The sequence below is a fragment of the Phyllostomus hastatus genome, unplaced genomic scaffold (assembly GCF_019186645.2).
Source record: "Phyllostomus hastatus isolate PE091 unplaced genomic scaffold, TTU_PhHast_1.1 phas_scaffold_78, whole genome shotgun sequence".
Lineage (NCBI taxonomy): Eukaryota > Metazoa > Chordata > Mammalia > Chiroptera > Phyllostomidae > Phyllostomus > Phyllostomus hastatus.
In genome coordinates this window covers 43,931,440-43,959,105 of record NW_025334041.1, presented here as the reverse complement: position 1 = coordinate 43,959,105, position 27,666 = coordinate 43,931,440, and the positions used below count along the sequence as shown (strand labels likewise).

The following is a 27,666-nucleotide window of genomic DNA, read 5'->3' as shown; positions in this document are numbered from 1 at the left end:
TCAGGGAAAATGAAATGTGATTATAAATTTTGGCATCTTTATCAAGCCGTCCTTTAGCAACAGTAATTGAGACCAGTTCCTAGACAGAAACTGCAGCAAAATTCATCTATTACTGAATGAATTCCTATATGTGAATTTACAAATGAAAAATTTCAGTATAATATAGGAAATTCTGAAATTTATTTAAAAAGCTAATTAAAAAAAGATTAAGCTATTTTGTAAGAAAATTCAAGTGTTATATTCACATAGAAAGATCCTTCTTTTATTATGGCAACTGATTTTGTTTACTTAAGAGAACCTGTTGCTAAAATAGTAATGAGGAAGAGTGTAATATAAGTGTAGTCATACACCCTTTGCTCTACAAGTAACCAGAGTGCTAGATATGCATGTTGCTCAGTTTCCTTTTGGAAGGTGGAAGTAAAGTCAGTATGTTTTTCTCTCTTGCGCAGCTTAAAATGACGAATGTGTGATTTCAGTGGAATAAATGGCGTCCAAAGTCACTGATGCTATAGTCTGGTATCAAAAAAAGGTAAGTTGATAATCAAAGCTTTTAACCTCTTAAATGTTTTTTATTCTAAAAATGCTTTCTGTTTGTATGGAAATACTATGGATTTATGTCAGTTACCTAAAATAATGACAAATAGATTTTAGGATCTTTTGAATGGAAAGGGGAATAATATTTTTCTTTGTGTCAGTTTTACTTCTAAATAAATTAGACCAGGTCTAAAAACATTTTTTCTCCACTTTGAAATCCACATTTTCAAAGTTGTTAGATTAATTATTTCTAGTCATAATGTAAACTTCTAAGTTTCTAAGATTTCTAAGATTATGAATGTAATTAGCATTTTGTAAAGGCATTGAATTTTTTTTCTTGTATTTCTTTTAAAAGAAAGCTGGGTTAGCAGAGCTGTTATAATTTTATAGCTATTTTATTTTAAGAGATAGAATAGTTTTAATCTGTTTCTTATAAATTACAATTCAACAGCTGAATCTTTATAGTAAAATTAGCCTTTGGAGATTGTATTCTTCAAACTGTAGTATTAAAATGTTTATTTTGATGTTTTAGCATTATTGTCATAACTACTTAACTAGCTGCGTCATCCTATACATTTCAAAATATGCTTTACAAATGTAATATTTCTTTATAAAATTGAAGAAAATAAATGCCTTTTAGAAAAATACAGTGTACTGTTAACTCCTGAAGAGTGTTGTTTATACTTTTTAAAATGTATGTTATTAAATGTAGTATCTTAGATTTTTGGTGTATGTAATGAATTATGTTTTTTTCACATTTTACAACATTTTTGATTCTTATTCTTCAGGTCCCTATTAACCAAATACATATTTAAAGCTTTTCCTATGCATGGGAAGATCAAACAATTTTAAAATTTAGTTAAATTGGCCCTGGCTGGGTGGCTCGGTTGGAGCATCATCCTGTTCACCAAAAGGTTGTGGGTTCCATCGGTCAGGGCACATATACCTAGGCTGCAGATGTGATCCTCTGTTGGAATGCGTACAGGAGACAAAGAATCATTGTTTCACACGTTGATGTTTCTCTCTCTCTCTTTCGCTCCCCCTGAAACTCCCTCCCTCTCTCCATTCCTCTCTCTCTAAAATCAATAAATATATCCTTGGCGAGGATTAAAAATAAAAATAAAATAAAATTTAGTTGAATTGGAAGTAAGTGGTAATTAGAACACTTTAAAGATTAGTCAAACCTAAGGATATTGTCTGTCTTTAGACATGTTATTTTCTAGGTAGAACATATCACAGATATATAGCATCACATTTTTCAAATAAAATACTAAATTGGAAGTACTAAATGGAAGTGTTGCTCATACTATTAATTCAAAAATAAAATAAAATAAAAACAAAATTTTTTAAATTTGCTATATAGATCTTTGAAAACTTAATATTTCCTTATGAGAGTTAGTAATGTTTATTAAACATTTTATCTCTTTGGCTTTTTATGTTGAACATTGAAAACTTCACTGAAGATCATGTGTAGAATGTGCTAGATTGACTGACTTTTCTTGGGATCCAAGGGTTGAAATATGACATACACATTCAGTTATCACAGTGACACTCTTCTTATCTGAGAGTTATTTACCTAGCAGCTTTGGATGTACAACCAAAATATTTTCCAGAGCAAATACAACAGATGTCACAATTTAAATCTAGAAAATGTAATCATACATTTTATATTAGAGAGTCCCCAGAATCATGAACCAGATTTGATTCCTTTATATATTTTTTGCTTTAAAATTTAATTTTCTTGAAAAAATATATGTGGCTACTTTGAAAGATTAATTAGTGTTTCAAGACTTACTCAGGGAGGGAGCAGTCCCCACTAGTTTCTCTCCCTGTCCTCACCCAATCTCTTGAATTTTGCTCCCCAGGAACAATCATTTTAAATTCTTTATAGCTTAGTGGTTCTCAAACCAAAGTTCTACTTCTGGACACTAGTAGGGAGTTGGGGAGGGTGTGTTGAAAACGTGGAGTGTGAAATTTTGGTTTTCATAATTACTTTTGGGGGAATACTGACATTTGTGGGTAGCAATCAGATACTAAATGTCATGCAATACGGTAAACTAGAGGTTGGCAAACTTTTTCTGTAAAGGGCCAGATAATTTAGGCTTTGAAGGCCATAAGTCTCTGTGGCAACTTCTCAATGATGTCATACTACAAAAACAGCTGTAGACAATATGTAAATGAATTAAATGAATGGGCATAGCTGTGTTCCTTCCAATAAAAGAGTTTACAAAAACGGGCAACAGGCTACATTTGTCTTATTAGGCGTCAGTGTGCTGACCCGTACTTTAAGACAGCCCCAAGTAACAATGGATTACCCTACTCAAAATGCAATAGCGCCCAGTTAAAAACACTGTTTGGGTTTTTTAATACTATTTTCTTTATGTTTTTTTTTCTTTTTTTTTAATTTTAATCTTTGTTCAAGTACAGTTTTCTCCCTTTTACTCCCATTCCAGCCCTTCTTTATGTTTTTAAACATACCTACCTTGCCTTGATTATTTTATTGTAGATGTTATTTGTCGATTTATGACTGTATGATAAAGATTTAGCTTTTTTATGAGCTCCCTTCAATCACCCTCCCTACCCCACCCTCTCTGTGACTACAAATTTTGATTAAATAGCATTCAGGGTGTATGTTTGCATATGTGTCATTTAGAACTGTGTCATACTGCCTCAGTATAATGTACTGTGATAATGTTTTCTGTCTGTGAAACTTTCCCCCCCTTTTTCTTGGGTTTTCTAATTCTCCAAAGTCTCTGTTGGAGCTGTAAATTTCATTTTGTTTCAATTAGTTACATTCAGGTATTGTATCAGTTCCTTTTTTTTTTTTCTTTCTTGGGAATAGCCCTCTTAGAACTCTCCTCTATTCTGAATGAATTGTTCTGAAGTCATGCCTCTAATTTGCCATCTTGATAGTTCTTTTTATTGTCAGCCTGAGACTTCTCTTCATTGCTCTTACATCATACAGATTTGTTTTTGTTTTAAGTGTATATTTACCAAAAAAAGTCTTTTAAGAGCTGTTTGTGTTTCAGTGGAAAAAAAGAAGACTTGAGTACCGAAACTGATACTTGCTGATTATTTGACCACTGGCAAATAATTTCATTTCTATGAATCTCACTAATCATATCTCTACATTAACTAGATAATGTCCCCAGGACTTCCTCTCCCTCTCCTTACCCAATCTCAACCTCTTTTCACTCATACATCCTTTTGAAATGGTGATGAAATTTTAGAAAAATTTCTAGGATCTTATTTCCAGAAAAATGTACACATATATGAATTTCACATCTGATTTGAACCCCAAATGAAGAAGTCCTGGTTAGATGATTTTAAAAGTTTTAACATTATAGCATTCTTTGATTCTATTAGTATCCTCCAGGAGTATCCAGCTTATACTAAGAGGTACTGCTCTGGATAAAAATCAAGACATGTTCACATTGGTTTTCTTGAATATTTGTTTGCTTGGTTGTAACTCACTTTGAAGTCATCTTTTCCACTTGAAAGTGGTAACATTTCCATCTTTTTGTTTTGAGTACTGAGCACTAGCTAGCCCAGATACCATTACTTAACTTATGGACTGTTGTAAACTTGAGCTCTAATATCAGATATGAAATTTGCAGGAGGAAAGAAATAAAACCAAATTGTTTTAAAGTATTAAAATATGTGTAGATCTAATTAAATATCACATACCTTTTAATTATTCTCTACATGGCTTATTTTGAGATTTTTTTGAAGTCCTTTAATATCTAATTTTAAATTCCATTTTGTACTTATAGTCAGTCATTCATAGTCATGAGTAGTTTGAATGTTCTTGTTGAAACAAATATTTAGTCGTTAATTCAGAGGAACAATTTTTTTTAAAAGATTTTATTTATAGACAGAGGAAAAGGAAGGGAGAAAGAGAGGGAGAGAAACAAAAATGTGTGATTGCCTCTTACATGCCCTGCACCGGGGAACCTGGCCTGCAACCCAGGCATGTGCCCTGACTGGGAATTGAACCAGCAACCCTTTGGTTCGAAGGCCAGTGCTCTGTCCGCTAAGCCACACCAGCCAGGGCTCAGAGAAACAATTTAATGCTGTAAGAATAGTGACAGGAGAAAATCATAATAGTTTTGATTAATATTGGGCTGTTGAATTTTTTTTATTAACACAGTACTCTGTTGTCATCTTTCTAGTTTTTTGTTCCTGAGAAGAGAGCATTTTTTATCTTTTGGAAGGCATCCTAAAGAGGGGCCTGAAGTCATAGGTTCAAAGATAATTGACAAACTAAGTATTCCTTTAAAAGAAAATGACCCCTAGGATTCTGTTGTAAATATGCAGGTCAGATTATGAAAGAATGAGGTTGTGTTTTCAGGAGAAGAATTTATTATAAAAGGGTGGCACAGAAATAATCCCAAAGTTTTAAAGAGAATAAAAATACTAGCAACACTGTGTGGAGACAGTAAAATAGTGAATTTAGCTTATAGAACTGAGGAGGAACTATATGATTTAGATCTTGGTCATTGTCTTTATGGAGTCAATAGCCAGCAAGAAAGCTTGAATAAGTATGTTTAATGGCTTCTAAGTGTGAGCCAACCATGGGATTTATTTAGTACTATAAATGAGAAACTAGCCTAAGTAACATGAACTTGACTGATAACTGCTGTCAGTTATTAATAGAAATTTTAAAATCTCTCCCTTTTTAGTAAAGTTTAGTTTTGTATATCTGCATGTGTGCTTGTGTGTACACTAAGTACATTAGTAGGGCATTTAGGAGTAATAACTTGCACAGATGGTTAAGAAGTATTAAATCTCAGCTTTCAAACTCCGAAAACTGTGTTGTTATTTACTTTTAAGATTTTTCTTCTTTTTGTAAGTAAGACAGATTGTCTTTAGCAAAACAGGGACATATATTGGTTTTTGAACTAAACCATGTGAAGTGGTGGAGCTTATCTCAGAATTAATGGAACTCCATCACCAGAGCACATTCAAGAGCACCATCTTGAGGAGTCAGCCTCTTTTTCCTTCCCTGCTTTCCTAGAGTAGGTGTATTTCCTCCTATCACAGAAAACTTTCTCCAAATTGGGGAAAAATGCCCCGAGGCACCTCCAGACTTTTATTATTTAGGTCTGTAAGAAGAAAGGATGTACAGAGGGGAGGAATGGAGTAAAGTGAGTTTCTTATGCAAAATTATTCCCAACCTTTTTCCCTGTTGGAAGAACTACTTGTGACAGAATTTGTTATCCCCCACAGAGCCTTATGGCCAGGGAGTATGTTGCTAACCTCTCAAAGGGGATGAATCCAGATTAGGCTAAGCCAGTCATGGACTTCTATTTTCCTTGCCAGTGACTGGCTTAGACAGGGCTCATATATTCCAGCTCTGGCTAATGAAACATGAAGGCATCTGCGGTAAGTCTTTCATCTCTTAAAAAGAGGCCCAACAATAACAGCAAAAGTTATATAACATTTATTATATGCATTTTCTAAGAGCTTTATGTATATTAACTAATTTAACAAAGGTAAATGAATGAAATGAAATAGAGGATCTATTCCCTGTTTCTAGACATTGATGAGTGAGGCTCTGCTGCTTGAAGCTCTTACTGTAAACTTGCTCCTATGAGGGGAGCTTGCCAACAACCCAAGGATGGCAGAGTACAAAGATGGAAAGAACCTCATTTTTTTTTTTCAGGACATTTGAGACACCTAATTAATTAACTGGAAATATTTTACTTTGGTATAAGTAAAATATTCTTACTGTTAAGATAATAAGTCCCTGATTTTTTTTCAGTCACTTGGAATTTTTTTCCCTTGCAGCTGAAAACATTCTAAGTGATACGCAAGAAATTCTGATGGGATATAGTTTCACATACAGTCCTCTTCTGGATGGTGATAGTAGTAGATAGAAAAGTAAAATCTACCAAAATAGAGATCCTTAGCTTCTGAAAAATGGGTTAATTACATTTTCTCTATAAGTTTTTTCCTTGAGCCACATTCTCATATGAAACATGAAATCTTTAATGTAATTTTAAACTATTTTGCTTTATAGCATTGTTATGGTTGAAAGAGCATTTGTATTTGAGTTTATGACATTCTAGCTTGTATTATTGAACTGTTACTTAATCTCTCCTATCTTTTTGCTCTTTAATAAACTGAGAATAATAATAATTCCCCTATGTGCTTCACAGGGTTGTGCAGAAGAGAATTAACTTTATATATGATTTTTCAAAAATTTTAAAGTAGTTTATGAAGTGTTCAATATTTATGAAGTATTTCTTTAAAAAAATCTTAGTATTGTATCTTATGAATTAGAATATATAGTAGATGAGAAATTAGCATGGCTTTCAGGACTTAAAAATGTCTTTAATGACCTTGTCTGTACTGCACACACTCCTTTTTCCATTTGGTCAAAGACATGAATGTAAGGCTAAGGCAAGACCAGAGATGGTACCTCATCTCCTTGGCCACAGTGATTTGTCCAGGTGTATCTTTTGACCCATATGGTCCTTCTACAAACTTTTTTTTATTAGAGCTCATGGAAAAGACTCTTGCTTCTTTCGTTGAGAACCTAAAAGGATAAAAGCCTATAAGCATGTTACCACATTATGGAGAAAGTTGTGGACAAGAAAGAATGAGACAGCACCAGAGTGGGTCAGGAATGGGGTAAAAAGAGACAACCACAAGCCAGTGTCGTACTTGAGTCTCTTGATTCACTGCACCCTCAGATTACCTTCACTTGACCTTTGAGTTATTTAGTCTCATCAGCCAGTAAGTTCCCCCTTTTTTTTTTAAAGATTTTATTTATTTATTTTAGAGAGAGGGGGAAGGGAGAGAGAAAGAGAGGGAGTGAAGCATCAATGTGTGGTTGCCTCTAGCACACCCCATACTGGGGATATGGCCTGCAACCCAGGCATGTGCCCTAACTGGGAATCAAACTAGAAATGCTTTTGTTCGCAGGCCTGTGCTTAGTCCACTGAGCTACACCAGCCAGGGCAAATTCCCCTTTCTTGTTGAAGCTAGTTTGAACTGGATTTTACTTGCAAAAAAGAGCATCCTGCCCTGGTTGGGTACAGGAGTAATTTGAGGAGTAATTGATGATACATGTGTGTACACAGGGTAAGCCTTCAGTAAATGGAAGTTATTTCTATTATTATTATTTCATAATCCTCATAGTTATATCGGGAATTGCTCTTGGGTTTATTTCATACATTCTGAAAATTTTCATGAGGCTGAAAAGATTCTTAGTTATAAATGAAAAACCTAGAATGTCAGACTTCTAGTATCCAGCATTATAGAACAGTGGGAATTTAGTTGATGCTTGCTGTCTAACAGCAAAGTCATGATTAAGTGTAATTCATAAACCTCAACTTTCTTTGCTCTAGTCAGTCACTGATCATGTTCTCTACCTCTTCCTTTTTAATGTCACTTACTTGCCAAAAATAGGACTGTTCTAGTCAAAATAGATTGGTTAGTTTCACTGCTGAAATATGTTCCTTTTCATTTAAGATTTTTCTCCCTAGTTTGATCATGAAATTCTTAATTTTCCATCCTCATACTCTCCACTTTGGGTATCTCTAGCATAAATAATTTAAGTTTTAATTTTATTTACAAGAAAGAAATAGACTACCAAGGTAGTTTGAAATTATCTAGTTCCTGTTGAACTTTTTAGTTTATGATTAAGAAGCCTCATGCCTGTAGACCTAATACCTTGATCATGAATTAGTGATAAAACCCAAACTTAGGTCTGCTTTCAGTACACTCTTCTTTCTGTATTAAAGCTGTTTTAAAAAACACACAAAAAAATTTTTATAAAACAAATTGAAATAAATCCATGAGCAATATGATAAAATTATACATCATAGAAATATTTATAACCACTAAGATTTTACTGTCATTTGATTTATTAAAGTCTTATTTGACAGTGACCGCACTTACTGTTCAAAATATTAAGTATCTAATATATATGTCACTAACATTTAATTTTACACTAAAGTCAGTACATTAATACAAAGCAACATGGCAACAAAGAAATTAAGGAGATTACAAAGTGCTTCAGCCTTATGTAAAGTATTTCTAATGTACACACTAAATTTTCCAACAACTTAGATTCATGTGTCACCTCTCTAGACATTAAGGTAAGTATCAATAAGTTGTGAAATACTTGCCCTATACATGGAAATGGAATTTGTAGAATTTTCTTTTTTTTACTCCTTCAAAAGAGTTAAGTCCAGAGATAAGTAGGAGCCATGGGAATGGAAGAGGAACAGAAAGAAAGAATTTTGCAAAGGGAAGAGGAAGAACATGGTTATTTGTGCCCAGTGAGTGAGAATGGGAAACGGAGACCACTTCCTTTCAAAGTTTTTAAAAAGACACAAAAAAAACCCTGTTATAAATTCATTTGTTTAATTTGAGAGTTGTTTTTTAAAAGCGGTCCCCAACTTTTTTGGCACCAGGGACTGTTTTGTGGATAACAATTTTTCCACAGACCAGGGGGCAGGATGGTTTCGGGATGATTCAGGCACATTACATTTATTGTGAACTTTATTTCTATTATTATTACATCATAATATATAATGAAATAATTATACAATTCACCATAATGCAGAATCAGTGGGAGCCCTGAGTTTGTTTTCCTGCAACTAGATGGTCCCATCTGGGGGTGATGGGAGACAGTGAAAGCTGAAGTGTGTTGCTAATATCCAGTCTACTCTATAATCTCATTTTAGTTGCTGTCCCTGCAGAAAACTCTGCTTCACAAAGATAGGATGTTGGAAATGGAAGAAAGCTGTTCAGTGCTTCTGTGGCAATCTCAGGATATTCCGCCATAACTTTAATCTAGAACATAAGGAGATTTGAAGTTGTCTCAAGCATACTTTTAAGGCCTCCGTCATTTGTAGTCTCAAGCAGTGGATCCTCTTCTAGCACAGATAAGGTTGATTCACCTGGCTTATTCACAAAAAGGTTGCAGATCTTTCCTTCCCAGTTCAGGGGTCTTTTGTGGTTTGGAAGTAATGCTCAAACTCTTCTGAAAGCTGAGATAGGTCATCATGCATCAGCTTGGGGAAAGAAGGCCCTGGCTCAGTCTCTTTCAGAATCTCTGCTAATGTTTGAAAGGTGTCAAGAATCCCAATGTTCACTTGTCGCCCTCATAATTCCAGTTTGGCTTTGAATGCAGCCACTTTATCTGCGGACTTGAACACAGTTGTTCTCCCGTGAGGTTACAGATTGAGTTCATTGAGCAGACTGAATATATCACACAGGTAAGCAAATTTTGTGACCCATTCTGTGTCACTGAAATGTGCTGCCAGTGATGACTGTTTTTCTAAAAGAAATCTCTGGAGTGGCTCTTGTAATTCAGAAACTCTGGCCAATGATCTGTCTATAGAAAGCCATCTCACTTCTGTGTATAAGAGAAGTGTGTGCTCTGCATCCATCTCCTCACAGAGCTGTGCAAATAGATGTGAGTTAAGGGTGTGTATTTTAATGTTGATAATTTTAATCACATCCTGCAAAACATTAAGTTCAGATGACATTTTTCAGCTAGCCAGCATTTCTCTATGGATGACACAGTGCCTAGACTCATATTCAGAAGCGATCTCTTTGACCCATGCAATGAAACCAGAAAGCCATCCAGTCATGGCAGCCACTCTGTCCATCCACATACCAATTCAGTTTTCCTGATAAGTGATCATTCAAAGACTGGAATAGTTCTGCAGCTGTGGCATTGGTTTGCAACAAAAGTGCCTGTAAGTCCTAATACACATCCTCTTGAAAAATATATTGCACAAAAACAAGTGTCTTTACCTTGTTGCTATCATCAGTAGACTCAACAACCTGGATTGTATACCATGGTGATTCATTAATCCTCTCTAACAATTTTGCCTCAGTATCCTTTGCTATTTCATCAATTTGTCTAGTTATGGTGCTAGCTGAAAGGGGAATATGTGTCACCTTTTGAACTGCAACCTCTCCTAAAAGTTCACAACAAATGTCCTTAGCAGCAGGCAGGATCAACTCTTCACCAATAGTGAAGGGCTTCCTAGCTTTAGCAATGTGGTTAGCCCCTAAGAATGATGCTCTCAGTGCAGACACATTTGATGGAGTGGTGGCCTTCATCAAATACTTGCTTCTATTCATGTTTTTTATCTTTTGAAAAACTCCAAAGGCTTGTCTTTTAGTGCAGGGTGCTTGGTCTCCATGTGGCGAAGCAGTTTTGAAGACTTCATGGTTTTGTGGGATAGCTGGTCACCACATATTATACAAAGTGGTTTTAGAGAATGTGAATCACCTGTTGCAATCAATGAACCCATAATTTAAATAGCACTTTTGGTGTTTTCTTTTAAAGGTAGCTTTGTTTTTATTGGCAGTCTTAGAGTCTTCTGCTATCTCATAATTGGGTCTTTCTCCCTTTTCAAAGAAGCTCTCCAGCCCTGGCTGGTATGGCTCAGTGGATTGAGTGCCAGTGTGTGAACAAAGGGGATGCTGGTTCAATTCCCAGTTAGGGCACATTCCTGGGTTTTAGGCTTGGTCCCCAGTGTGGGGCGTGTGAGAGGCAACTACACATTGATGTTTCTCTCCTTCTCTTTCTCTTTCCCTTACCAAATAAATAAATAAATAAATAAATAAATAAATATTTTAAGACGTTCTCCGGCAATGTTTGTTTTTTACTCATTTTGGCTAGGGTTATCAAAACTGACTGCAGCAAGTGTGTAGTGCAGGAAAGAGGCCTAAAATGGAGTGGTAAATAAAATAATGGGTGGGCCAATTGCAGACTAAAATAAGTATCAGATTCTGACTAAAGCCTTTCACCAGATGCAGCTATACAATTGAAGTACATGAACTCACTTCCCACTATAAAGCCTGCCACTGGATGCAGCTTATTTGTTACTTGCCACTCACTGACAGGGTTTTGATGTGAGTCTGCAAGCAGTTGAATTGTGGTTCTGTGCAGTCAGACCTCTCTGCTAATGATAATCTGTATCTGTAGCCACTCCCCAGGGCTAGCATCACTGCCTCAGCTTCACCTCAGATCATCAGGCATTATATTTTCATAATATAGGAACGTGCAACCTAGATCCCTCATGTGTGCAATCGCAGTAGGATTCACACTCCTGTGAGAATCTAATGCCACTGCTGATCAGAGCTCAGGCAGTGATGCGAGCAATGGGGAGTAGCCGTAAATACAGATGAAGGTTCACTTGCACACCCACAGCTCACCTCCTGCTGTGTGGCCTCGTTCCTGACAGGCCACAGACTGATGCGTGGCCTGGGGGTTGGGAACTCATATTTTAAGATGACTTCTAATGACAGAATGTTTGGGGAGGTATATACCTTTTAAAAAAGATATAATCAGTATTTATACATACACTGGCAGTGATGATGATATAGTACTACCATGCTTTTAAATAGCATTTATTTTTTAGAGTGTTTACGTATATATTTGCATTATTTAACTTATTATAATAATGAAATCTATTAACTCAGTGATTATATCAAGATATTATAAGAAAGTTTTACAGGTTTTCTAGGACTTCTGTAACAATGACCACAAACTGAGTACCTTAAAACAACAGGATTTTATTTTTTTCACAGTTCAGAAGGCCAGAAGTATAAAATCAAAGTATCAGTAGTGTTGGTTCCCTCTGTAGAAAGGCTCTGAGGGAGAAACTGTCCCATGTGCCTCTGCAAGCTTCTGGTGATTACAGTCTTTGGCATTTCCTGCCTTGTAGATGTCTCATCACAATGTCTGACTCCATCTTCACATTGCCACCCTCACTTTGTTTCTGCGTGCTCTTCTCTTATTATCAGGATACCTATCATTGAATTTAGGGTCCACCCTAAATCTAGGATGATCTCATCTTGAGGTCCTTAACATAACTACTTCTGCAAAGATCCTATTTTCAAATAAGATAATATTCCAAGGTTCTGGGCAGACATGAATTTTTGTGGGACACTATTCAACCCATTGTAGAAGTATAACTAAAGAGTATGATTGGTTTTAGTGGATTCCATGTGGAGATGTGTAGCTTTTTATTTTCTTCTGTGTAGCTGTATCTAGACCAATATTGAACTGAGTAAAAGAGGACCAGGATCCTTAATATGTTCTTCATGTTCTTGTAAGTTAAGATTGTTGATCACTTAACTCCTCCTGTATGAAATGCTAAAGAATAAATTTGTGCCATACTAAGCACAATTTTCTGCTTCTAGTTCTTATTAAATACATAAATATTTGGGTTCTTTATTTAACCTGTTATGAGGTTAATGTCTTAATTATAATGCATAACAACATTCTTTCATTTTTAAAAAAGTACATGTAGGTAAAACCACATATTTCTCAATGTTTTGGTCTTGGGGATCATCAAAACTACTTTTGATAAATTACTGACTGTCTCTTAAAATATTGATTGTTTCTTTTAGGTCCAAATAATATTATATGTAAAAGTAAATATTTAATGGTATAAATATTAATCTATTATTTTAGACATGAAATTATAACAGTTGAGTAGAAATATGAAGTTTTAAAACTAAACTCTTCATTGAATTTAATTTATGAGAATCTTTTTTTTTACTGTTAATGATATAGGCTGTTGAACAACCATGATCTCTTAATGCTGTAGCATTTTGTATTTGGGGCTAATTCTCTATAACACTATAGACTGATTATGTGCTTGAGGACATATTTGGCTTTACTGAATGACAGGTTAGCTGGTTTTATTTTTATTAAGCTGAGTTTCTTAATTATTCTGAGTCTTAGTTTCTTTGTAATATTGAAATGAGAATCCTTTTAAGATTGCTCTGATGATTAAATGAGGTAACGTGTAAACACCAAGTATAGTGTTGGTGTACAGTAAGTGTTCGATAAATACTGCTAAACAATAGTTCCTTTGCTTTTTCCCTTTTGCTAAATATGGAATGTTCTAATTAATAATGTATTTGGATAGTTAAAGGTTTTAGTTAACAGTTCTTTTAAATTGAACATTTCTATATCTGTTAAAATAGAAAAACACCATTAGAAGTAGTCAAGTTTCTTTGGTATTTTTGAGCTTCTGTACTTGCATTTAATTGCTCTTTTCCTTACTTGTTTTACTTTCTAGCACAAATAGTTCTTTTCAGCATATATCATTTGAAGTACTTTTTTTCATGGTAAGGATAGCTGTCTTAGAAAGGAACAAGACAAATATACATTGAAAAATGGATAGAATAAATAAATAGCAGGACAGATACAGTTTTTTAAGTTTAATACCACTTAATTTTACATGTAATTTGGAGAATACCTGAAAGAAGATGTCAGCAAAATCATTTCGTTGAAGTACTTGAATTTCTACCCAAAAGAGAAATTTTCTTGAGATTTTCCTAACATACAGTGGCAAAAGTAGACTAGATTTTGGGTGGTGAGCACACAATGTGGTGTATTATACAGATAATGTGTTATGGAATTATATACATGCAAGTTGTATAATGTTATTAACCAGTGTTACCCCAGTACATTTAATTTAAAAAAATAAAACCAGCTGTAAATACTTTTAAAAAAACCCCAAAAAACCTTTGTTCCTTTGTTCCTTTCTTTTCTTTCTTTTCTTTCTTCTCTTTCTTCTCTTCTCTTTCTTCTCTTTCTTTTCTTTCTTTTCTTTCTTTCTCTTTCTTTTTCTGAGGCTATCACTGAGGTTTCCTGTGCTGGAATCTAACTTCTTACCAAGGAATCAGAAATGTAAAGAGGGAAAGGGAACCTTAGAAATTTACCTTCCTAGTATCTTTATTTTTGCAGGGAAGAAGACACTGAGAGACAAGGGAATTCAAAAAGGTCTTTTTCTTTTGTATTTTGTTTTTTTCTTCTACCTAGCCTAGAAATCCTGTCAACTATATCCTGAGTTACAGAATTTCACTTATTGAATGAGCACCTACCTGTATGTAATTGAGATGGCAGATTCAATTCCCATGGGTAAAGAAAATGGAAAATAGAAAAAAATACCATACCTTCCACTATTTCTTAGTGATATCTTTTTGGGCTGCTACATAGTAATGTTTATAGACACCAAGTAAATATATCCTCAGCACTTCTGAGTATGAAAGTACTGGGGTCACAAAAACAATGTCAGCAAGTTCTTTTTCTGTTTTTAAGGGTTTTGAGACATCTTTTTACGATGTTCAGACACTGTGAATACATAAATACTCAGATGCTTAGTATTTATTTCCTCTTTACAAATTGAGTATTGGGTAATACAAAGCTTTCCTTTTTTTTTTCTTGTGGTGTGCCACAGAATTTTTGTGCTATTATGCTATTTCAGTTATATGATTCCCCCCCTTTAACCCCTTCTACGAAGCCACCCTTACTCCCTCAGACAGTGCCCACCACATCTTGTTCATGTCCATGGGTCATGCATATAAATTCTTTGGCTACTGCATTTCCTGTACTGTACTTTACGTCCCCATTGCTATTCTGCAACTACCTATTTGTACTTCTTAAAAGTACACCTCTTCATCCATTCTCCCACACCCCTCCCCCATCTCATAACTATCAAAATGCTCTTTGTAACCATGATTCTGTCTCTGTTCTTCTTGTTTGCTAAGTTTGTTTTTAGATTCAGTTGTTAATAGATATGTATTTTTTGCCATTTTACTATTCATAGTTTTTATCTTTTTCTTAAATAAGTCCCTTTACCATTTCATATAATAATGGTTTGGTGATGATAAACTCCTTTATTTTTTTCTTGTCTTGGAAGCTCTTTATTTGCCCTTTAATTCTAAATGATGTCTTTGCTGGGTAGAGCAGTCTTGGATGTAGGTTCCTGCTTTTCATGACTTTGAATATTTCTTGCCAGTTCCTTCTAGCCTGCAAAGTTTATTTTGAGTTGTCAGCTGAGTCTTAGGGTAATTCCCCTGTAGGTAACTAACTTCTCTGGCTGCTTTTAAGATTCTTTATCTTTAACCTTCGGCATTTTAATTATGATGTGCCTTGCAGTGGGCTTCTTTGAATCCATCTTGTTTGGGGTTCTGTGCTTCCTGGACTTGATGTCTGTTTCCTTCACCAAATTAGGGAAGTTTATTTTCTGTATTTTCAAGCAGATTTCCAATTTCTTTCTCTTCTCCTTCTGGCATCCCTATGATGCAAATGTTGGACCTCTTGAAGTTGTCCCAGAGGCTTTTTATACTATACTCATTTTTTTTTTATTCTTTTTTTCTTATTGTTCTGTATGGTTGTTTTTTGCTTCCTCGGATTCCAAATTATTGATTTGATCCTCGTCCTCATCCACTTTACTGTTGTTTCCTAGTACATTGTTCTTTATTTCAATTAGCCTATTCTTTGTTTCTTACTGGATCTTTTTTATGCTGTTGAGGTCTTCACTAAGTTCCTTGAACGTCCTTGTAACCAGTGTTTTGAACTCTGCATCAGACAGATTACTTATCTCCCTTTTGTTTAGCTTTTTTCTGGAGTTTTGATCTGTTCTGTCATTGGGCCATGTTTCTTTGTCTCCTTGTTTTGGCACCCTCACTGTTTGTTTCTATGTATCACATAGAACTGCTTTGAGCTTGTGTCTTGGTAGTGTGCCCAGATGTAGTAGATATCCTGTAGTGGCACAGCCTCCCCTATCATCCAAGCTGGATATTTGAGGGTTCACCCTTCCTGTGGGCTGAGCACACCCTCCTCTTGTAGTTGAGTTTTGGTTGCTGTTGGCAGATCAATGGGAGGGATTTACTCAGGCAAGTCAGCTTCAGGGACTGGAGGTTACCACTTGCCACCAATCTCTACCCTCCATGGAGGATCAGCTGTGCAAGGGCAGGGTGATGGTGCTCCAGAGTTGTCTGTAGCTGTCCACTGGGTGTGCTGGCCCTGGGATTTTCCAGGTGGTGCAGGCCAAGGTCAGTCCCCACCTGTGTTTTTTCTGGGGCCACCCTTCCTGAGCTATCAAGCAATTTGAGGTGGCTGCTACTTGTGCTAGGCTTGGAGATTCCCAGGCAAAGCCAAGCTGTGAATCTGGGCTGGATGCTGCTAGTGCCATGCCTGGGGCTCACTGAGGCCAGCTCTTGCTTGTTTGAGAGAATTTAGGAAGTTGTGCAGCATGAGCCAGGACTAGCTCTTCATAGGGAAAGGAGCTTGGGTGGTCCAGGAAGTTGGGTGGGACACAGTCTCTGGGGAATCTTCAAAGTGGGTCCAACGTTGTTAGCCAGGTTGATGGAGTCTCAGATAGGGCACCAGCTTGCCAGGTCTGTGGGGAGAGGATTTAAGAAAGGGACCATGGCCTCCTCCTGCCTTGATACCAGACACTTCAGTTTTTCCCTATATGTCACTGGTGCCCTTCAAGCTACTACCCCTGGTGTTGGAGCTCAGAGGGAGTGAGTGTGAGTAGATGAGTCTGTGTGAGGGTTTTTTAAGAGAAACTGCTTGGGACTCCAGAAGTTTCTTCCACCGGCTCAATCCCTGCTGGTTTTTGCAGCCAGAATGTTTGTGGACTTTTTTCCCTGGCACTGGAATTCTGGGCTGTGGTGCTTCATGTATTGTTGGTCCTACTTGGTCTTGAGATATCCATCCCAAATTTTTATCTACCATGCATTGGTGAGAAACTAGCCTGTTCTATGTCTGTACCTCTCCTATCAGTCTGGGCGGATATGGTTTCTTTAATTCTGTAGTTGTTCATTCAACTTGCTTTCTGACAGTTCTAAGTGATGGTTGTTGTATATTTTAGTTGTTATTTTGATGTGGTTATGTGAAGAGGCTAGCTATGTCTGCCTATGCCATCAACTTGACTGGAAGACCTCATTTTTGTTTTTCAAAAACTTTGGTACGTCAGAATTAGAAATTCTACATAGTACATAAGTTTTCTTAAATACTACATTTCTCCTACTTACTTGCTTATGACTTTTTTCTTTGAGAAATAGAATTGTTATTTCATTAAATGTAAACATTTGTTTGTCTACAGCAGTTGCTAAATACAGTGCCTAAAATGAAAGTAGTTCCTTACACAGGTATGAGGAGATCCAAGAAAAAATATTATATGAATAGACTTGAAATTCTTTAATGAAAAAGCTTCTTACTGCTTTTCAGAATTGGTAAGAAAAATATTTTGACATACTACTGGAAAACTTGTCTCTAATCTTTTTCATTTTCTGACCAATAGATTTCAAATAGAAATGTTAGTCAAGAATATAGTGTTTGCCAGTTATAGCCCAAACATCTTGTAGTCAGTTTGTCTTCAACCGTGGTAACAGACTTGATGGTGAAGTAAGTTTGTAGGTTGCCATTGGTAGCCTAAAATTAGACCAATGTACCAACTTTGAAAAGGCCTGAGAATATCTAAAACACTAATGTTAACCTGCTGTGTGTTTCTACTTCCACAAAAAATGCCATTTGTAAATGCTATACCACAGGGTAAGTTAGAAACTAAATTGCTCTGTGCCAGTGGCCCATAGAATTTACTCAGATGAAAGCTGTTAATGCAGTACCAAGGATTGATTCACAACAATAAAATACTGGAGAAGATATACAACCTAAAAATTTGCCATATGAAGTTTTGCCCCAAATTCATATCCTTATTAGGGTATATTATACCTGGTTATTTGAAGTGAACTCTTCCCTTAGCTTCCTTCCTGTTTTTGACAATCCCTACCTCCACCCCACTTCCTGTATGAGATTCAAATTATACAGAGTTCTGGTTTCAGTGGTTTGTGGAAAATTAGGTTGGTGCCTAGCTGTAAACAGGTAAAGCACAGTATATAAAGAGAAAGTAAGGTGGCCTTATTAAAATTTAATTATTTTATTATCAAACTATATTACAAGGCCACTGTAATCAAAACAGTCTGGTACTGACATAAGAACAGACACATAGATGAATGGAAAAGAATAGAGAGTCCAGAAATAAACCCATGTCTATCTAGTCAATTAATATTTAACATAGGGGGCAGAAACATAAAATGGAGTAAAAATATCCTTTTCAACAAATGGTTTTGGGAGATCTGGAAAGCTACATGCAAAAAAATGAAACTCTACCACCACCTTACACCATACACGAAAATAAACTCAAGATGGAAAAAAGAGTTAAATATAAATCATGACACTATAAAAGTCCTAGAGCAGAATATAGGCAGGGAAATTTCAGATATTCCATGCAGCAACATTTTCACTGATATGTGCCCTACAGCAAGGGTTATAAAGGAAAGAATAAACAAATGGAACTACAGCAAATTAAAAAGGTTCTGCATGTCTAAAGAAAACACCAGCAAAATGAAAAGGGAACCAATCATATAGGAAAATATATTTGCCAATGATAACTCAGACAAGGGTTTGATCTCCAAAATATATAAAGAACTCACATGACTCCAATCTAGGAAGACAAACAATCCAATTAAAAAATGGGCAAAGTACCTGAAGAGATACTTCTCCACAGAGGACATACATAGGGCCCCGAGACAATTAAAATGACAATGAGTTACTACTTCACACCAATCAGAATGGCCATCATTAACAAATCAACAAACAATAAGTGCTGGTGAGGTTGTGGAGAAAAGGGGACCCTAGTACACTGTTGGTGTAATGCAGACTGGTGCAGCCTTTGTGGAAGACATTATGGAATTTCCTCAAAAAAAAAAAAAAAACTAAACTAAAAATAGAACTGCCTTTTGACCCAGCACATCCACTGCTGGGATTATACCATAAGAATCCTGAAACACCAATTCAAAAATATCTATGTACCCCAATGTTTGTAGCAGCATTATTTACAATAGCCAAGTACTGGAAACAGCCTAAGTGCCCATCAGTAAATGAGTGGATCAAAAAACTGTGGTACATTTACACAATGGAATAGTATGCAGCAGAATGAAAGAAGAAACTCTTACCCCTCATGACAGCATGGATGGATGGAACTGGAGAGTATTATGCTAGGTGAAATAAGCCAGGTGGTGAAAGAGACATACCATATGGTTGCACCTAGAAGTGGAACCTTATCAACAAAACAAACAAGTGAGCAAAATAGAACCAGAGACATGGGAAGAAAGAACAAACTGGGACTTCCGGCCAAGATGGAGGCATAGGTAGATACACTTTGCCTCCTTGCACAACCAAAAGAAACAACAACAAATTTAAAAACAAAAAATAACCAGAACTGCCAGAAAATTGAATTATGCAGAAGTCCAATAACCAAGGAGTTAAAGAAGAAATACTCATCCAGTCTGGTAGGAGGGGCAGAGATGAGCAGTTGGGGTGGAGAGGATGTGCCTACAAAGCGGCGGCTGGAGGACCCAGGCAGGCAGGCATCTGGAAAACCAGGCAAGGCAGTGGCTGGTGGACCAGGTGGTCCCACATTTGTGTGTGGATAAACCAGGAGGAACAGCTGGGGAGTGAGACAGACTGCACAATCCAGGATTCCATTGCAAGGGAATAAAGTCTCAAAACCTATGACTGAAAAACCATGTAGGTGTTCAGGTGGCAGGACAAACTCCCAGCTTCACAGGATACTTTGTTTGAGAGACCCACAGGGTCCTCAAACATATACGAACCACCCCTGCCACCCCCGGAAATCAGCACCAGAAGGGCCCAATTTGCTTGTTGGTAGTGGGGAAAGCCCGCTGAGAGCCCAGCAAGCAGCATTGTTCCTTCTCTGACCCTTCCCCCACATCTGGAGCCACAGTGCAGCAACGTGGGTTGCCCTACCCTGGTGAATACCTAAGGCTCTGCCCCTTACAACTTAACAGGTGCAATGAGACAAAGAAATATGGCCCAAATGAAAGAACAGATCAACGCTCCAGAAAAAAATACAACTAAGTGATGAAGAGATAGCTAACCTACGGGAAGCACAGTTCAAAACACTGGTAATCAGGATGCTCACAGAAATGGTTGATTATGCTTGCAAAATATAGGAAAAAGTGAAGGCTATGTAAAGTGAAATAAAGGAAAATGTACAGGAACCAACAATGGAGGAAAGGAGACTGGGACTGAAATCACTGGTTTGGAGCAGAAGGAAGAAATGAACATTCAGCTGGAATAGAATGAAGAAACAAGAATTCAAAAAAAAATGAGAGACTTAGGAACCTCTGGGACAACTTTAAACTCTCCAACATCTGAATCATAGGGGTACCAGAGGGAGGAGAGGAAGAGCAAGAAATTGAAAACTTATTCGAAAACATAACGAAGGAAACTTCCCTAATGTGACAAAGGAAATACATTTCCAGGAAGTCCAGGGAGCTCAGAGAGTCCCAAAGAAGTTGAACCCAAGGAAACACACACCAAGGCATATCATGGTTACATTACCCAAGATTGAAGATAAGGAGAGACTCGTAAAAGCCGCAGGAGAAAAGGAGACAGTTACCTACAAAGGAGTTCCATAAGACTAGCAACTGATTTCTCAGAAGAAACCTTGCAGGCAAGAAGGGGCTGGAAAGAAGTAATTCAAAGTCATGAAAGGCGAGGACCTACATCCAAGATTACTCTATCCAGCAAAGCTATCATTTAGAATGGAAAGGCAGATAAAGTGCTTCCCAGATAAGGTCAAGTTAAAGAAGTTCATTATCACCAAGCCCTTATTATATGAAATGTTAAAGGGACTTAACCTAAGAAGATCAAAAATATGAACAGTAAAATGACAACAAACTCACAACTATCAACAACTACATCTAAAGAAAAAAAAGAAAAAGGAACTGAACAAACAACTAGAACAGGAACAAATTCACAGAAATAGAGATCATATGGAGGGTTATATGCAGGGAGGGGGAAGAGGGAGAATGGGGGGAAAGGTACAGGGAATAAGAAGCATAAATGATAAATACAAAATAGACAGGGGGAATTTAAGAATAGTATGGGAAATGGAGAAGCCAAATAATTTATATGTATGACCCATGGCTATGAACTAAGGTGGGGCAATGATGGTGGAAAGGGGGATACAGGGTGGAGGGGAATAAAGGGGAGGAAAAATGAGACAACTGTAATAGCATAATCAAAAATATACATTAAAAAAAAACTGACTGTGACCAGAAGGGAGGGTAGGAGTGGGTTAATTGAAGAAAGAAGGGGAAAAATCAAGTCAAGGAACATGTATAAAGAACAAAGACAATGAGGGGGGGTATTGAAAGTGGAAGGTGAGCAGTGAGCCTGGCAGGGGACAGTAATGGCAGGTGGGGGAATGGAGACAACTGTAATTGAACAACAATAAAATTTTAAATAGAGCTTTGGAAAATCAGAAGTTGAGGTCTTACTTTTCCAATCTCAAAATGGTAGATAGCATGATATATATTATATTACTGTTTTTGGCCACTGTAACTCTTTTTTGTTGTTAATTTTTATTTACTGGTATAAATCTAGGGACAATTGCTAGGTGAGGGCTCATTACATAAACTTTATGTAAGAAAAATTTGGTGTGTTTAGTTTTACCAGTACAATGGGACTTTTAGAATTAAAGACATTACCAAGACTTTGTCTTGTTCTGGCTGGGTAATAACTCAGTTGATTAGAGCATTGTCTCAAACACCAAAAAGATTGCATGTTTGATCCCCAGACGGGCATATGTGGTAGGCATCCAATCGATATTTCTCTTTCACATTGATGTTTCTCTCTCTGTGTCTTTTTCAAATCAATAAACATATCCTCAGGTGAGGATTAAAAAAAAACTTTCTCTGTACAAAAAAATTAATGTTTTGGTAGAATTTGCACCTGTCTACATTTAAATAGCATTTCTATGTGTCAGGTACTGAATATTTAATCTTGAAACTCACTCTGGGGGTGAGTTTTTGCATCATTGAGGACAATGATGCAAACAAGTAACTTGTACTTTATGAGAAGTGCTACAATAGAATTATCTTTAAAGTGCTATGGAAAATCACATCAAGTTTCATCTGAATTTGTTCTTCCAGTTACCATTCTGTTACTGTTATCTCCTAACTATTGCTGTGATCTCCCTTCCTTCATTGTTTCTTCATTCTTGTTCCAGTTGAATATTTTCTCCTCACAGCCACCAGATTTACCCTAAATAAAATTTGACCTTGTTACTTACCTATTTAATAACACTTTTCAAAAATTTTCTCTCACATATGGTATAAACTCCCAAGTTTCTTCAAGGCCTTTAAGAATTATTCTCATCTAATTTCAGTTAGCTCTTTAGCTTTATCTAGCCCTCAACATTTACTCGCTATTTCCATCCTTCAAACAAATACAACCTTTTGAAGTCTCTCCATACTGATTTTCACCTTACTGCTTGGGATGTCCACTTCTGCTCTTTTTTTTTTTCCTTTTAACTGACTCAAGTTGGTCCTTAAAATTCAAAGGTAGGATCTTCCCCTGGAGGACATCTTTCATAATACAGCGGAGACTGGATTAGTTTTCCCATGCCACACTTTTTTTTGAAAAAGTTGTGTGTGCTCCTTTTTTAAACAGTAGTATAATGCTTTTTTTCTCTAGATTCTTTCTCTTTGTATAAGTTTATAAAGTAATGTGGTAGTCACCCAGCATTCACCAAAGTCACCACTGTTGTTGGTTTTTAATTATCTTTGTGAACTCTTGGCTTTAAAGTCATATGTTTCAAACTGTTGCAGGTATTGATGCTCAGGTTGTTCTAGTTTGCCAGTAGGAGCTTATTCAAGTTGGTTTCTGTGTCTCTAGTAGTAGAGCCTGTCAAAGAGACTTAGTTTCCTCAAGGAAACAAATTTAAGATGAATGCAATTCTTTCTCTATAGGGACAGGAAAAGCTACAGAGAGATCTTGATTATTATTTTTTTTTTACTGTCATAGAAACTTGAGATGTTCATGGTATAGTTATAAACTAAATTTATTTTGCTCCATTTAACAGCATTATAGAGGATCTTTTTATAAATTCAATTGTTCTTCTATCTCTGTTACATTGACATTTAGTTTATACTAGCACTTCCCCACAGCCTGATTAATCCCCCCGTTAATCCATAATGGTGGGAATCGTTATCTTTGTATCTCCATTATTTAGTTCAGTTCCTTACTGTATAGTTGGTACTCATTTGCTGCTTTGACAGGCAGTTCTGTCAGGCAATAAGCACATTACACTTTTAGTTTACGTAACTCTTAATTATTATATTGAGTTCCTATCATGTGCCATGCACCAAGCTATACTCTTACTTCACGTGACTTACTTTACATGATTTATTTATTATTATTATTTTTACATGATTTATAAGTTTATAAAATGTGAAATAGTCTCTGTATGCTGAATAATTATTACATTAAGTACCAAACAATACATTAGTCTATAGTAACTGTCCAATGGTAGGGCAAAAGTGTGATGGCCACCATAACAAGAAGGTATCTTCAGATGGAAAGACAAAGCAGGCAATTCCACAGACTATAATAGAGTTTACTATAGGGTAATTTACAATTTACTTACGGGACATTAGGGCTGGAGCAGCAGTTTTATATAAATTATTCTCCAAGATTCCTGTTACTGTACTGTTTTTAATAATAACATCACTCAGGTACTAATGATTGAAAAGACAAAGGGACAAATAATACAATAGCCCCAGGGACCATAACTCTGGGTAGCCTTGCCATACCTCCTAGTAGTTACTACTAGCACCAGTTCAATACTTGGTTGTCATTCTGGCCATTACTAATGGCCATTACTAACAAATGTATTTATGGTTATATTTTAAGGGACACAGATAATCATTAAGTGGAAATCTTTGATGTGCTTACTAAGGACAGTGAGGTTGGTCAAAGGTCACAGCATGAAAGGACGCAAAGATGGAGATGGTTTTTGTTCACATCCACATCTATATAAGTAATATTTCTTAAAATGTGTTCTGCACAATGTTACTAGGTGTTCGAAGGGTAGAAAGATATTTTGGTCAAATAAGTTTGGGAAAATACCAAGTTAGACAAAGGTAAACAAGTTTTATGATTATAGGATTTCATAGTGTGAATAATGTGCAGTGTTATGGGCTGCCTAAGGGACAAAGAAGATATCATTTCTTAATTTATTTGACTTAATTTTTTTTCCTTGAGTATCTGTGGAACATATTTAGGAAAATGCTGACCAAGTTATATAAACAGATGTGGTCCAGTGGAAAGGCATAGAGTTATAAATCAAAATTTGGGTTTCTGTCCCCAAATACTAGATGTAGAAATCTTCTGACATCTCATAAAGCCTGAGTTATCTCATTAGTACATGAAGTTAATACTGGTCTGTACAGTGTAAGATTGCAGATTTTTTACAAAGCACTTGACAAAGGTTTATGCTTTAGTGCAGTCTTATTATGTAGATAAATGGTTCATTATGAATTTAAATACTCTGAATATTTTATTTCCTTCTCTGCACAGCTCTTCCTGATCTTATCTTGAAGATTACAGGTATTACTTCTGTAGACATACCTGTAGTCGTGTCTTAATTTTGTAGTCACCTGGATTCTTGTAATTATAATAAACTTTTTCTTGACCAGTGATGGCAGTGGTCCAGGTCCCTTAGATTCTAATTCTGGGGAATCTGAACTAAGCACCCAGGAGCAATTTATCTTAACTATCTTCCATTTTAATTTTACCCTATGTAGATAAGTAGAAGAATATCAAACAATGTGTTCAATTTTGAATAATTCAGATCTGTTCTATAGTCTCATTTTTTATTTCAAAAACTTGAACATCAATAATCTGTTAGGTATTTTCTGAAATATAAAGATATTTAAATAACCAAGATACATTAATACTCTTGGCATTTAAATTGCTCTAAAAATATAGTACAGCTTTTTATGCTATTTATAGTAGATGGTAGAATTATGTAAACAAGAAAGGTGCTGTAGTCTTAAGTCATATTATGTACACATGGTGTAGTCAGGATTATGTTTTAGAATAACAAACCAGAGTATATCCTATGATAAATACTAGAAGAATGCTAATAAGGCATAGACATTCCTTCCTTGTCTTATGCTGCAATTTGAAGAAAAAGGAAATATTAGGTAATTAATTGAAATGACATTTATTGAGTCTGTCATACCTTGTTAGCTCACTAGCACATTTAATCCTATAGTTACCTTATGATTACTAATAATATTAACTGGTTTTAATATTTTTAGGACTAAGTTGGACTTCATGATGAGTTTTTTGTATATTATTACTTGCTTTCTTAACAGGGCCTAATAGTTTCCCTCCTGGCAAGGTAGCTGTGGGGTATCAGTGGAGGCAGAAGTATCTGGTAATAATTAGAAGTTAAATGCTACCTTCCCTTTTAGTGAGCAGAGCCAAGGCAAGAAAACACAGGGTAGTTTTCTTTGTGTGATGATATAAATGAAATTAGTGGTTGGTAAGGGCTCAGCTGTAGAGCCAGATCATCTGGTTTGTATTCCTGAACTCTACTACTTATGTTTAACTTTGTACAATTTGAGTATTTTAACTATAAAATAGGAATAGCAGTAATCTTTACTTCATAGAGTTGTGCGTATTAAATGAGTTAATATGTGAAAAGTGTGTCTGACACTTAATATAGAATAAATGCTAACTATTTTCTGTTGTTACTTGATCCACAACATTAACTGCCTCTATTGGCAAGAGAGGAGAAACCAGCAATCCTAATACCTTTCAGTACCAAGTGAGGCCTTCCATCCATGTTGTGGTCCCAGTCAAATCCATACTGTAGTGTTTAGGTGGTTATTTTAGAGATAGACAACCTGTTATTGTCATCTTGGGTAGTGTAAATGTTGTTTGTTTTTTCAATGAATATTACCCAATACCAATACTTTTTTACTTTCCAGTTACCCATGCATTTTATACATGTATTTCTCAAATAAAACTCCTGATGCAGATGTTATTATTACAGGGTTTCCTGAGTGGAAGGATGAGGAGAGAGATTCCTAAAAAATGAGGGATGTCCTGCAAAATCTCTCTGTACTACAATAAATGAGAAACCCCAGAGAGGTCAAAGTATTTTGAATGAGGTCATAGAGTTAGTAAGGGGTGAGGCTGGAATTTAAATCCAGGAATTTAGTTCTGTGCCCTTACTACTACTTAGTTCCCCTGCTTTTAAAAAACAAATAATAAAACAAATGATTTTAGAGTGCATATAGTTTCTGATTTAATTTCTCTTTGTAAACAAGATAATGTCCTATGTCATAGGACTAGATTTCATTTTTTAAAATTGCTTCTAAGTATAGAAAGATGTTTAGAGAAATGCTCAGATCCACTTTTATTTGTTGAACATACCAAAAACTACTGGCTTGGTTTTGGTCATTATTATTTAAGTTAATTCTATAAATGCATGTTTAGTTAAGAGAATTTTGGCCTCTGTTTTCAGTGAAAACCTTTTTGACTAGGTTGAAAGAGGAAGTTCATGTTTTTTGGAGAGTTTTTTATGAGTAACACTTTTAGTGGTAAAATGAAGACAAATTAGTTTGTATTTGGTCTTTCACTGTGTTTCTATTGTTTGGAAGCTTGGTTAAAAAAACTAAAGATTTTAAGCAATAAATATCCTTTATTTTAAGCAATAAATTTCCTTTAAAAAGGTATTTTTAAGTAATTTACATGATACAGTATTTTTAAAATATTTTTAAAAGATTTTATTTATTTAATTTTGTAGTGAGAGGGGAAAAGAGGGAGAAAGAGAGGGACAGAAACATTAATGTGTGGTTGCCTCTCACATGACCCATACTGGGGACCTGGCCCGCAACCCAGGCATATACCCTGACTGGGAATCAAATCAGCAATCCTTTGGTTTGCAGGCCAGCATTCAATCCACTGAGTCACATCAGCCAGGGCTAGAAAACTATTTTAAGTAGTTTAATGGTTTATTTTGGCTATTTTAAAAATAATTTCCACTCTGAAATTGTTGAAATAACATTTATTGAGAAACCAATATAATTATTGAGTAATGTTAAATGTTATGGGTTTGGCTGTAAAAGCTTTAACACCTGGAAATTAATATTATAGGTTTGTTAAATAGAACTTTAGTACTTATACTGGATAATTTTTTGATCCTCCGAATGATTGATAAAGTAAGGCATATTTGAATTATTTCATACGATTAATGAAAGAAACTAATGATCTTTTTATCTCACTAGCCGAGTCTTCACAGTTCATGATGAAGTTTAGATTAACTATAAAACAAGTTATCTTTGCCAAGATGACCTCTTGTGAAAGGTTAACTGGGCAGTGCCTTTATTAATAAATCTGAGAACATACTTCTATGTACCAGCAAGTTAGAAAATAAGCAAACTTTGTAAATTATGCAAAGT

At 35.7% G+C, this 27,666-nt stretch overlaps 1 protein-coding gene across 3 annotated transcripts in view; it reads left to right on the top strand.

Annotated features, from left to right (window-relative positions):
- Window positions 1–27,666, top strand: part of PHTF2 (putative homeodomain transcription factor 2) — a 133,426-nt gene that overhangs the window by 21,933 nt on the left and 83,827 nt on the right. For 2 of the 3 annotated variants that reach the window (XM_045828105.1, XM_045828107.1), the window contains exon 2: window positions 450–529. In XM_045828105.1, coding sequence (XP_045684061.1) covers window positions 485–529 — 45 coding nt within the window. In that variant the 5' untranslated portion in view covers window positions 450–484. Of the gene's footprint in view, window positions 1–449; window positions 530–27,666 lie in introns of those variants that run through there. The other variant, XM_045828106.1, reaches the window with a different exon arrangement.